This window comes from Falco rusticolus, chromosome 2 (genome assembly GCF_015220075.1).
Source record: "Falco rusticolus isolate bFalRus1 chromosome 2, bFalRus1.pri, whole genome shotgun sequence".
In the NCBI taxonomy this organism is placed as follows: domain Eukaryota; kingdom Metazoa; phylum Chordata; class Aves; order Falconiformes; family Falconidae; genus Falco; species Falco rusticolus.
In genome coordinates this window covers 15,141,036-15,155,153 of record NC_051188.1, presented here as the reverse complement: position 1 = coordinate 15,155,153, position 14,118 = coordinate 15,141,036, and the positions used below count along the sequence as shown (strand labels likewise).

At 38.0% G+C, this 14,118-nt stretch overlaps 1 protein-coding gene across 1 annotated transcript in view; it reads right to left on the bottom strand.

The window, feature by feature from the left end:
• The window catches only part of CEP126 (centrosomal protein 126), a 37,787-nt gene that overhangs the window by 23,289 nt on the left and 380 nt on the right, over nucleotides 1–14,118 (bottom strand). Inside the window, exons 3-5 of the mRNA XM_037376519.1 lie at nucleotides 8,634–8,779; nucleotides 7,191–7,296; nucleotides 1,208–1,406 (exon numbers count right to left, since the gene is read on the bottom strand). Coding sequence (XP_037232416.1) covers nucleotides 1,208–1,406; nucleotides 7,191–7,296; nucleotides 8,634–8,779 — 451 coding nt within the window. The remainder of the gene's footprint in view (nucleotides 1–1,207; nucleotides 1,407–7,190; nucleotides 7,297–8,633; nucleotides 8,780–14,118) is intronic.

Genomic DNA, 14,118 nt, shown 5'->3' with positions numbered 1-14,118 from the left:
TTTCCTTCTTTTATGCTTGGAAATAACAATAAACTGTAATCAACAACCCTGCCAGTACAAACTGTACTTTCTGCCTTCTCAACCTTTTTGAAATTTACTCCACTTGAGTGAGATTTTCTGTGTTAGCCATCAGCTCAAGGTCCTCATGAATACCCATCAGAACAAAGTAGGTACAAAGACAGAGATGAATGTGCCTGAAAACATCAAAGAATTCAAAATATATCTGAACTGTATAATTTTTCACAAGTTATCCGTGAACATGTACTAAGAGGAAAAGCCCTTGCTCTATCACCACCAACGATTCTGTGCTTCTAGCCATCACCCATATAAAAGGTCATTGCTTCATAGAGTCAAGGTCATTTCAGACACCAGAAGTCCAGATGCCAGTAGATAATAGTATAGAAATAAAAATGAGTTCAAAATTATGTCCTCTTTTTTCCAAAAATGTAATATTGAAGACAGTATTTCCAGAATCAAAGACAACACTGACAGACCTAAAATCACACTTAAAAGTGCAGTTATAATAAATCACTTTGGAGCTCAGTTCTTCTTGATTTTCAGTGTGCTTCTAAAGTGACTGTTAGGTCGAAAAACTAGTGGACTAGCAGAAAGTTAATGGGCTTGTTATTGGAACACCTGCATCTATTCCAAAGATGAAAAAAGAGGATCTCAAAGAGAATTTAAGTCAACCCCTAAGAAATCACCACACACTGGGAAAAAAACCAAGAAAAAATACCCAAGAAACACCCCCCCCCCAACAATTTACTTACCATATTTATACTGCTATATCATTTTGTGCTGAGCTGAAGCAATCAGCAAAGCAAAAACTTAAGTGCAAATTGCAAGCTGGCAATTTAAGTTTGGAGCTAGCACACAACTTCTGTGTGATAGACTAATGGCTAGCTACTTCAGAGCCAAGACATCTGACATACATATCTTACATTCACAGAAAGACAACATGACAGATATCTTTGAAGAATTTGTGAAAATAGTCTTACTAACATTTTTAAAGATCTCTGATTTCTTACTGAAAAATATGTACAATTTTACTATAAATAATCTATTGGTGAGGCATAACACTCTGTGCCCTCAGGTGTTGTCTTACTAGATAAAAAATGCTTAACAGACCTTTCATTTTTATTACATTCAAGAAACTTCTATTACATTTAAGAAACATCATGTAACGAATCACATGGAAATATTATACCTCCAAGTTGCTGAGGTGTTGTTTTTCAAGGAGCTGTCGCATTTCTTCCAGCTTTTCCTGGAAGAAGAGTCGGTTACTATCCACGTTTGTTCTACTGCTCTCTTGTATTGTTCTGTGCCAGCCCACCATTGCTGAAATCGGCTTCTCATCGAAACAACTGTTTCTAGATGCTGATGAGGATGAAGTGTCATCTGTGGTTCTTGATACAAGCAAATAACTTATTAGCTTGGCTTATTTCTATGTGTCAACCATACACTTTTAAACATATTCCTTTCCAAAGGTATACATCATCAATAAATGCCTGACAAGTGAAGGACAGCTATACTATATGTAACTACAGGTGGTGCTGTTAGTATTATCTAAAACTGTCCAACACTTTCCATTTTAAACCTTCTGTTATCTATAACTAGTCATACTTCTCTGATTGGGTTGTTGGGTGACTGCCTCAGGCTGAATCAGCCTGGAAAATGTCAGCCAACGGTTTGGTCATTTACAGAAATGGAACACAGAAGGTTTTATGTTTTTTTTAAAAAAAAACACAAGTGAAATAGCATTTATTTTCCCATAAGGTTGGCTTATATAGAGGATGACTATATACTGATGCTATCAGATATTCCCCTACTTCAAATAGCAAAAACCCTTTGTAGTATCTAGAGACCCTAACTCCACTAATGATGTGTAATCTTAGTAATGTGGTACACAAAACAATTTGTATTTGCTGCCTGAAAAAAAAAATAATCTGTGAAGTAGCTAGTGTAGCTGGACATTACAGCACAAACATACTAGTAGGCTGCAACAAGGCTTTACCATGGGTCAGATTCTACTGTCTGTACTGTATCTCCTTCCTCCAGAGATCAGACCACACTGCTGCTCCTCCACCCAGCCACCACTCCCACCATCCTCAGGGCTATTTAACCACTTAGCTGAACGAGCTACAGCTGCACATCATCCGTGTCAATCAACCCACTGCCTTCACGGCAAGGCCACAGCTGCATGTTATCAATGCTAATCAACCCTCTGCCTTCATTCCTCTACAGCTGGATACTGTGGTCAGGGTGAACCCAAATTAAGATGAAAACATACATTTCCACAGGCTGAGAATTAGCAAGAAATATGGGGCTGGTTGATACCCTGGAATCAAAGACACCAAGCAGCATGTGAAGCCAAATGACAAGGAAAACATGCAATCAAGAGATTAGGAAGGCAGGGAGCAAGCAACAAGATAATTTCAAGAATAAAAAGAAGATAGAACTGGAAAAAGCTTGGGTAAGGTCACTAGGAATTGGAACCAAGTTTTGGAAAACAAGAAGCAAGAACTAGGTAGATATCGAGCATGACAAAAACAAGAAACAAGTAGTTTAACCAATAAGAAAGGTAGGTCTTAAAAAACCCCACCTAAATAACCTACACACCAAAACCCACCAACTCATAGGCAGATTAAGCTTTAGTCTTCTGGAAGTATGACTATTAGCAGGTTGCCAGCTGTGCTTGACTGCATACGTGGAACAGTTTAGCAAAGGAGACTGACCCTGTCTCTTGGCTCCAACCTGGTTCAAGGGCCCTAAACTCCCTTAGTTTGGCATATCCAAAGTGGCAGTTACAGGAATCTCTCATCAGATACATGCTTTGGGTTCTTACATCTGTTCAGTAGAGACATAACCCTTACAATTGATTAGAAAGACAAGCTTATGTCTTGCTCATTTAGGATCAAGTATTTGTTGTACTCCACAATGATTGCAAATGGTGGTAGAAGGAGAATAGATATTGGAAACAGATTATCAGTATAAACTTTCAGTGAAGTTATTTGTAAAATGGGTATAACATTAACAAAAAGGGGAAATCAAGCTTGTATTTTACCAGCTTGACCAGGTCCAATATTTAAAATGACACTTTGTCTCATCAATCACTGGATTTTAAGTAACAAACCAAACCTTATTGTTCGTGCAATACGCAGATGCTTTCCAGCATTCCCAGGATGCATTTCTCCATCTATAATTCCTTAGCAGCATCAGCATGATCCTTTAAATATTGCTAAATTGGCTGAAGTTGTTTAGCTAAATTGTTGCAAAAGTGAACTTTTAATCTGCACCTAAATATGGAAATCAGGCTTTCATATATTTCCCTTTTTTACTTTTTTTTAATTGGAACCTGGTCTGACAAGATGCTCTACCATGCATATTTTACCCATCCTCATTTTCAGTGAAGGCAATGGAGAAGATTATATATCTTTCACATATAGGCAATATGCAGTGTAGGAACTGGTCAGAAGATACAACTATTTCATGCTACACAAAGCTATCTTCTTTAACAGCTGGCACACCTACTGAGCAAATTTGAACAATGCAGACACACAACACATACACAGACCTCATCTTTCTCTACTGTCTATCCAGCAGAGATGCATTATTAGGAAATGTGTATTGTTCTGAGCTGGAGATGGCTACCAGGTGTCTAATACAGGTACAGAAACTCAATAACCCCTTTTCTTAATTTCTCTCCATTTCTTCAGCTTAAGTTTTCACAGTTGGTTCTTCTGAGCCTTCACCTGTTTCGTCTTCTTTCTGTATCTAAAATTATACTCCCTTTTAAAATCAATCCCTTTTCTTTTTAGTACATCTGTGTCAAATGGGTAAATAGTCTAATGAGACCTTTTCTGTATTTATTACAACACTTACAGTTTTAGGACAATGGAGAATGGAATCCCATCAAGATTATTGTTATTTTTCAGAAGACTTTATACATAAAAAGGTTGCCTTAATTGCACTGATCTAAGCAGAGAGATACATTTGGCAGAGTCTGAAAAGGAATTTATAATTCCTGATGAGATGCCTGATAGCGAAAAGGGAAAACAACTTCCCATATTTATTTACGTAACTTAGAATTCTGCATTCTGTATTCTTTAGAATGGAAGATGTCCTCCCTCCAAAAACATTCTGTACCTATCCACTTTTAAAGACTTTGTTACTGTGGACATACTGATTTACACCTGCACCCCTGAAAAAATTTGAAGGTTTCTTTTGTGTGTATGTGGGGTTTTGTGTCGGGGGAATGGGAAAGTTTCTTGATAGCTATTTGGATGTTTAGACTATTTATATTTATATAAGTTTCTACATTTCAACTTTTTTCAGAGAAAGATTTTGATTTGTCATAATTAAGTTTCTATCCCAAGACAACCTGATCAAATACAACTGTTTTTAAACACAAACAGGGAAATAGCTCTTGTACAAAGTGCAGCGTACCATTTACACACCTGTGTGCACACATCCCAATGCCTGTCAGCTAATGAATTGAACAACATTTTTGCTTCAGCATTTGAAAAGTAATTCTTACTGGAAGCAGAGTAGCCCTACTGCAAGCACAGATACAATCTCTCACTTATTAGGTGTTTCAGGATTTTTTTCCTTTCTCCAAAAGGAGGCAATATGTCTCCATTGCTTTAATTTTTTTTACGTTTTTTAAAAAATAGACATTAAGTATTCTAGAATCTTATAAAATTGACCTATATCCAGTTGGGTCTGCAGCCATATTTATCTTGAATACTTAATACAGTATTCATTTTTTTCCTTTAAAAGGGGACTGTGAATGAATTCCATACATTTTATTTCTGAGGGAGGGTGAATTCTAAAGATCTTACAAAATTTTTGGTTTAAGTGTTCATAGAAGTGTAAGAAGAGGGAAAAAACCAGAAAAAGATCTACTACCTCATTTGAGTTAGTTATTAGCAGTCTCAGAATTTCCAGTTAAAGGGATTATAAGACATTTTTAAAGCTTTACAGCTCAGAACCAGGGAGTTTTGAAGAAACTTTGAGAACCTTCTCAAAATGCTTATCTGTATCAAAGCTTACTTTGCTGTACTGATTTGCAAGAAATTTATTTGCCCTTTAAGAGAAATTTGCACAAGTTTTGGAACCAAGTCTGAAAACCCAGAAATGCCACTTTTATGACCCACACAAACTGTGGCTCCCAGACCAAAACTAAAAGGAACAACCCTGCATAACATCCTGCAGCAGATCAGAAGAATCTATTCTGCGTAGCACGTGTTCAGTTTGAATCTCAGTGCTTAGTAAGGAATTGCGTGAGATGCAGACAGAAATGCAGAGAATTTTCTGTCACAAGGAAGGAATACAAATTGTTAGCATTAGAATAAGTGAAGCTTAATTGCATATTAATTTGTATACCTTGCCCTGATACACAAGCCTGTACTGCAATAACTTAATTCTTTTTGCCTTATTACTATACTCCCAATATTCTCTACGTCCTCCTTCACCCAACCCACATGGCTCCTGCCCAAGCCTCCTAGTTGCCAGCTGGAGAAGAGGCAGCACATTCTGTGGCAGGTTCCAAGATATTTGAGTGCTGTCTTATCTGTATTAACTGGCTTGTGACCTGTCACTAGGTCAACGTGGACTCAACTTTTAAACCTTTTTCAAGCTAGTGTCACTTGTTTGAATAATTTCTTCTTTGCCCAATTGCCAATTTCAAACCTGTAGGAATATAATCATTTTTGAGATTCTTAGCTCTCTCTCAAATTTGGTTACTAGGGGAACACACACTGTAAAAGAATATGAACATACAAACTTAATTTCCTTAGGAAATCAGGTTATAAAAATGATAATCAGGAAAAGAACACACTATCATAATTACAGAATAATGAATTTTTAAAATTATACAAATATAGTATGGAGTGACAAGACTGTTATACAGTAAAAAATGGTAAGTGGTCTGAAGAGGTCCTGAGAGAAAAATGTGAACCCCTGAGGCACAAGGAGCAGTTTGAAGAAAGATGGAAAACAGGGAAACAAATGATAAATGCAGGGGTAAGATGCACTGAGCCGCTGTCCTTAATCGAGCCTATGAGTGAAATAATACAAACGATCAGGAACCTTGAGACAGGGTTCAGAAACACCTACATTTTTTTGCCACAACTTCAGCTTATATTTAGCAGGTAGGTTTTTTGTTTGTTTGTTTTTATGGCTGCAGTCTTCCTTTATTATGTCAATACAGTGTAGTATCTGCAGAACTATATGCATGTTGACTGACAGATAGCATGAGTATTCAGCTCTAAGAGGCATGAAATATTTTCTCAATTGTCCAGTTTATTACCTGAAAACATGTATTAATCAGCAGTGTATACGTAATCAAACTGAATATTAACGTCACAATGAAGAAAACACTGAGGCTCAGAAGTAGGGAGACCGCTTTTAGACAGAATTCATCTCTATTCTGAACACCTGCACAATTTACAACATACAGAAATGAACTACAATAATAGTTACAATAAAAGCAGCAACTAAAAAAAAAACAACCCTGAATTGAAACATTAGATAAATGAGAGATTAGGAAGGGGATAGTCAGGGAGGATTATCAAATACAGCGGATAAATAAACTATGCATGAAGAAGCATTCTGTTATAAGTCATGGTATCTTAGAAAAAGTGCTTGGATAGAGTGAAAAGTATGCAATTCAAATTTCATGTGATACAAAATGAAATTGCAGGCCAAATTGTTATCAGGATGCTCAAGATACATATAGAGAAAGAGAAAATTAAAGGTATGACAGCTGGATTGAAGATAAAATCGTGGGATGAATATACAAGCCAAACTATCCTTGAATGTCAAAAAGAAAAAATCTGAATAAGAATAAGAAGTCTTCTACACAGAATTCTTTATAATTCATACAAGAGCAGCCGGTTTGATAACCACGGCAATCTGTGTCAGGCTGCAACTGAATGAGGACTGGGTTAGCCCCAGGCAGTCCCAGAATTCCAGTGAAGGGAAAAGGTTTGTGTCGTCTGCTGTCTTACCAAATAGACACAAACAACTCAAGGATGTTTCATAATGTTTCATTGGAACGCTTCACAGAAGTGCTTTCTTTGCCATGAGAGAAACAGCCTACAATTTCTTAATGAGTAATTGTCTGCTGCTTATTGAATACACTAAGCAATTTACTTCCTTTGATCATCAGAGTAAACAGAAATGCTTACCTGAAGTTGGTTTTGTTCCTGCTGGGGAAGCACAGTCCTTGTGTTAATAATGATCCTTTAATTTGTTCAAGAGCTTCTTCTAACTGAAAAGCTGCTTTTGTCTGGACTGGAGGGATTAGAGTAAAAAACACAATGGAAAAAATATTTTAAAAATTGGAATATTTTACCATAAATGGTTTGGTTAAGTTTCTGAAGTTTGGAAGCATAAATCCAGAGTGTTAGAATAAACTGAGTGGTTTAGCATCATTAGACATGCTAGAACATCTCTAGTTCCTCTGAAAAAAAACCCTCAGTCTATTTAAGTGTTTACAGTAACACATCTATTCAACAGTCTTGCTATTTGTTTTTAGACTGCATTGTTGAAAAAGTAGGAGGATAAAAAATTCATCACTAGATTTGTTTTTACATCGTGATTATTGTATCATGCATTAAGCCAAAGTTATGGCTTGCAGGTATTTTACAGAGGCCAAATTGTAACTTAATAATCGAATCAGCGGAAAAAGAGTCCAGACAGGCACAAGGTGTTGTCTCTTTCAAGTAAGTAAAAGTAGGGTAGAAAGTGGTAGAGGCAGAACTGCTATAAAGGAAAACCAAGGAAAAAAGTTGTGATTCATTGTATTGTTAAACAGTCTGGGCTGTCAGTAGAGCTATGAAGAAGCCCTAAACCATACTGTTCTATTTTGTTATTTTAATCTGACATTTGATCTTGAAGTCAGAGACATTACCTCACAGTTGGCGCAATTGCAGTTGGGAGAGTAAATCTGTTAAAGAATACCTAAGTAATATACCATATCTTAAGAGTTTCAACACTGGAAAGTTGACTGGAAGTCAGACTTGGCTGATGCTATTAAAAGCTCCTGCCAATCTGCATTGATTCCAAGGAAGCAGGAACAAAGTTGAAGTGATCATTATTTCCCAGCAATGAAAGAGCAGCTTAAAAAGCTGACTAATTCAGCAAAAGTTATGTAATACATTAATACATGTTAAGTCTGCTTTTACTTACTGATAAACAAAATGCATATTCTTGAATATTTCATATTCAGGGGTTCAAACAATGGCCCATTATACCATCCTAGTAAATTCCCGTGGCCTTGTAACATCTCACACCCAGCTGTGAAAGCACAGTACTGTCAGCAATAAGCAAACTGCAGTGAAAAAAGTGGAGAAAATCCAGGAAGCCACAATATCCCAAGCAGGTAATGTACTTACTGTGACCATAATATAATGACATAGCTCACAAAGCAATTTGTAGGAAAAAAAATGTTGTGGGGGTTTTTTTTCCCTCTTCCCAATTTTGTCATATGTATCAGATTTGACCTTCCTGTCAGTTTTGTTTTTATGAATTCAATTAATTTGAGTGAAGTTAATTGTTCTGTTTGCCTCAGTTACACTCTACTAATAGAAAAACACTTGTGAATAATAGTTAAATTTTCATTTACAAACCCATTTGCTTGTGCTGAGAAAAAGGCAGATGAGCACGCTGGAACTTATCAGTCACTTTCTGAAGTTTATTTTTCCTCTGCTGCAGAACTTGTTCTCTAAATCTTTGGGTTTTTTCTTCTTCTTGCTTCTGTTTTTCTTCAAAGGCTCTGTATTTAAGAAGCAGAAGTAGATGATCCCTATTTTTCTAATTAAATTTACAAAAATATTAGTAATTTACTTGCTTATCCATTTGCAATTTTAGTACAAAAGCCTGCTTGTCCATAAATTAAATGCTATAAACTCAAGCACAGCTGGATTTCTATGGTTTGTCTGAACATAAATGTGACAGTGGGTGGTGAAGAAGAGACACACCACAATCTTTTTATTTTTAGCTTCAGTCAGAGATTTGATCCTTTCTTATATCTGAAAGCTGTAAATGTATCACAGTGGGCAGATCAATAGGAAGGTGAACTGCAAATGCTCTCTGTGTGTGCCTTTAACGAGCTGTTGGGGAAATAGTAACAGTTTAGAAGTTGTTATTGAGAAATAACACAAAGGAACTACAGCTTTTACCTATAAAGATGTAAGTTAGCATCAGTTTCTAGTCGTTGTGAGGCTTCCTGAATGACAATCAGTTTAGTAGCACAAAATGGGATACAATAGCAACGTGAAACTATGATTGACAAGATTAGCTATTCAGATTTCAAGGGAATTCAAAACACTGAACCAAGATAGCTGATTGTAAGGCTTATTTAAAAATGCACACAGACAATCTCATTTCCAGAATGAACCAGCTACCTGCAGCCAGTAACATCACAGGAAAATGGGATGGATTGTGCAATAACAGTGGGAAGGCTACAGTCCCCATCAAATCAGCAGCTGGTATTTAGAAAGTAGTGTGGTATATAAACCAAAAATAAAATCTCCTATTCATTTACGTCAAGTACGTGCTTACTCAGTAGCTCTTATTTCCAGGATATTCCAGTTATTTAAACGAAATATCTGTTAGCTACTGCCCCAGATTGTATCTAATTCTTAAACTGATCTTGAAATAGAAACATCACATATCAGTGAGACAATAAAGAAATTACTTTCTTGATCCTCAGGCAACTTCTGTAAAGATAATTAGTAGGCTGGTTTTTTCCCTGTGTTGAAGTACTGCTGCTAACACAAAACTGAGGAGCTTGGTCAGTACAAAAGAAGCAAAAACATTGATAGCATCAGATAGGTATATGGCTTCTGCTAAGTATTCACTTTGAAAAATATCTGTGACCTAAGTTACTGAAACTTTCCTTTCCGAAGCTATACTTGCTCTTTTTTGTGCAAGTGATGTTGTTTATTACTAGTAAACCAATTAACTGAGCACATCTTGTCAGAAGCTAAGTATTGTTAATGCCGAAGCTGCTGCATTTTAGAGGTATTGACAATGGATTGATACAACACTGTCAGGAAAGATTTCATTACAAGTACATCTAGAAAAGGCTGAAAACAGAAGACCTCAATCCACAAGCTCTCTGCATAGGTAGGTCTCGTTAGCTTAAAAAGTGCTGTGCATTTAGAGGCTATCGGACTGGGGGTCAGCCTTGGTATTACTTTGTTTAAAGGTAGGCTGGTGGTGATTGTTCAAAAAACCACACAAAAATACACAGAAAAGTTTTACTCCACAATGCAACACAAAGAGAATGAACCTAAATGACACAAGTTTGAGAACAGAGCAGAAGCTCTGCTATTTTTATAGATATAAAGGTATATCTATAAAGGTAGATTATATCTTCCTTTAGGGAAGATATATTTGCTAAAGGGAACCGACTGCTGTTACTTTTCAACAGAAGCTTTATAAATCTAAGGTTGACATTAAATTTGTTCATGCTTGACCAACTTGATAGATTTCTACAAAGAAATCACTGGCTTGCTAGATGAGGGGAGGGCAGTGGGTATTGTCTACGTGGATTTCAGGAAGCCTATTGATACTGTCTCCTGTAAGATCCTCATAGATGAGCTGTTGAGGTACTGGCTGGGTTAGCAGACATGGAGGTGGACTGAAAACTGGCTGAATGGCTGGGCCCAGAGGGTGGTGATTAGTGGCACAAAGTCTGGTTGGAGGCCAGTAGCTAGTGGTGTACTCCAGGGATCAATACTGGGCTCAGTCCTGTTTAACATCTTCATTAATCATAGAATCACAGGATCATCTAGGTTGGAAAAGACCTTTAAGATCATCAAGTCCAATTGCAAACCTAACACTGCCAAGTCCACCACTAAACCACGTCCTAAGCACCACATCTACATGTCTTTTAAATACCTCCAGGGATGGTGACTCAACCACTTCCCTGGGCAGCCTGTTCCAATGAGTGACAACCCTTTCAATGGATTTTTTTTTCCTAATATCCAATATAAACCTCCCCTGACATAACTTGAGGCCATTTCCTCTTGTCCTATCACTAGTTATCTGGGAGAAGAGATGGACACCCACCTTTACAGCCTCCTTTCAGGTAGTTGTAGAGAGTGATAAAGTTCCCCCTGAGCCTTTTCTCCAGGGTAAACACTCCCAGTTCCCTCAGCTGCTCCTCATAATACTTGTGCTCCAGACCCTTCACCAGCTCTGTTGCCCTTCTCTGGAAATGCTCCAGCACCTCAACATCCCTCTTGTAGTGAGGAGCCCAAAACTGAACACATTATTCGACATGTAGCCTCAACAGTACTGAGTGCAGAGAGACGATCACTTCCCTAATCCTGCTGGCCACACTATTTCTGATACAAGCCAGGATGCTGTTGGCCTTCTTGGCCACCTGGGCACACGGCTGGCTCATGTTCAGCCAGCTGTTGACCAAAAATGATTTGGGTGATGGGGAAGACTGTATTCTCAGCAAGTTTGCAGATGATACCAAACTGAGATGAGTGGTTGATATACCAGAGAGTCATTCTGGCATCCAGGAAGACCTCAACAGGCTGGAGAAATGGATTGACAGGAACTTAATGAAGATGAACAAGAGGAAGTGCAAAGTCCTACACCTGGGGAGGAACAACCGACCAACCCTGGGCAACAATATATGCAGGGGACCACCCAGCCTTGCAGAAAGGACCTTGGAGTCGAGGTGTACACCAAGCTAAACATGAGTCAGCAATGGGCCCTTGCGACAAAGAAGGCCAACGGTATCCTGGGCTGCACTGAGCAAAGCCTTGCCAGCAGGTCAAGGGAGGTCATCCTTCTCCTCTACTCAGCACTGGTAAGGCCACACCTGGAGTGCTGTGTCCAGTTTTGGGCTCCCCAATACAAGAGAGACATGAACAGACTGGAGACAGTCCAATGAAGGGCCACAAAAATGATGAAGAGACTGGAGCATGTCTCCTAAGAGGAATGTTCAGCCTAGGGAAGAGAAGGCTTGGGGAGGATCTTATCAACATCTATAAATACCTGAAGGGAGGATGTAAAAAGGACGTAGCCAGGCTCTTTTCAGCAGTGCCCAGTGCTAGGATCAGAGACAATGGGCACAAACTGAAACACAGGAGTTTCCCTCTGAACATCAAGAAACACTGTTTTTACTGTGAGGATGTCTGAGCACTGGCACAGTTGCCCAGAGAGGTTGTGAAGTCTCCATCTTTGGAGATACTCAAAAGCTGGTCCTGTGTAACCAGCTCTAGGTTTGACCAGATGACCTCAAGAGGTCATTTCCAACCTCACACCACTCTGTGTGAAGGTTAGAAGTAGAAAACTGACTGTCATACTTCATAGCGCACTCATGTCTACTCTCCGTATGTCGAAGGAAAAAGAAATATGAAAGAAACAATTTCAGCTTTGAAATTAAAGACCAGCAGTGCCAAGAATAACTTCTGATACACGCATGTAAGCCCTGTCAGGGAGAATTTAGGGTGCTGTCAGGTAAGAATGTGGAGCTTAAGGAAGTCATGCTACTCTTGAGGAACCATTATCATAGCTAACACCTTTACATGTGCTACAAGGCTAATGGATCTTGGCTCATACACAGAGCTGCATAACTGTCAGGAAAAAAAAAAATAAATTCAGTTTCAAGGAACTTTTTATTTCCAAATTCCTTTCTTCCATATATGCAATGACCCTTAATTTTGATTTATATTTCACAGCTTATTAATACTGTATGTACTTACTACCTTTCTAACATTAGACAACTAACTCCTTTTCAGTTATTAGGGGAAGACTTGTCACCACAGACTTCCATTTGAACTGCTTATTATACTTACAGTTATGCCATTCTCAATTATCACAAATGGAAACAATTTCATTTTATGAATACCATACCTAAATTTTTAATTGGCTCACCTGAGTAACTTGGATTTATACTGTGTTTCTTAAGGCTGCAATGAAATACATATGGAAATGTATTTATGTATCAATGAGTATTAGTTTAACTACACTAGTCTGTCAAATATACGCAGGCTGTCTGGTATTTGCTTTTATGTCAAGAGTATAGCATTTCAAGCCCAGTAATACAATAAACAGTGTTCATCTGAGATGTGTAGTGTTCCAGTGGTACTGTTCCAGAAAACTAAATAAGATATTTAACCTTTCAGCTGGGACTCAGTTTACTATCTGCAAAGGTTGTGGGTCGCACAATGTCTTTTAATCACTCCCAGGTGATTATACATCCTCTTCCATTTTTATTTGTATTTCAAGACATATGCTGACAGCACATACTGTCAAGCTAAAGTGGCAGAAGAAACAGTATCTACTGCCTGTCGTATGAGTTACCAACATATTGCAATAAGTAAACACTGTACAACAGAAATCATCTGATATGGGAACTATGGGGGATGAGTGTTAATGAGTTAACAACAGGCAGAGGTCTGAGGCTCAGGGGCTTGCAAAGAGGAACTCCTTGCCTCTCCAGTATAACCATCTATACATACAGGAACAGTATACACTGTTCCTCTACAGTATACACAGACTAGTCTCCTGTATGTGTATGATCTCAATGCTAGGGAAAAGCCCCCTATACCTATTAAACTACTTACAGCACTTCACTGAAACATCTCAGAGTATAATTTACTTAATCCATTTGTCACAGAATATTTAATGACTTTGCATTCTCATGTATGCAGAAAGACTGAATAATCAAAGCTCTGTTTAAAATTTCAGTACAGAATATCCTGTACTAGAAAGACTTTGCATTGTGTTTATTGGGGTGTGGGAGCACAAAGCCCTGCCACACTGGGGAGGCTGTTATGCCATGCAGGCTGAAAAATGTACACTTCAGAAGGCAACAACTGCCTGTGTGCTGGCTGGTACTATGCATCTGAATGCATGTTTCACACATCCATTGCAGATCAGAGCAACCAGATGAAAGCGCTACTTACCTTTACTTTATACAGTAAGAGGTGACTACTGTGAGTTTCCAAAAAGTAGTGAGTAAATCAGAATATTTTTCTTTTTATATTTTATTTGTGCTATAGCAAGAAACTGGATTAGTGAAACTTTCCAGCCTAGATTCCTCTAGAACAAAGCAGTGAAGCTATTTAGCAAAGTGAATATGCA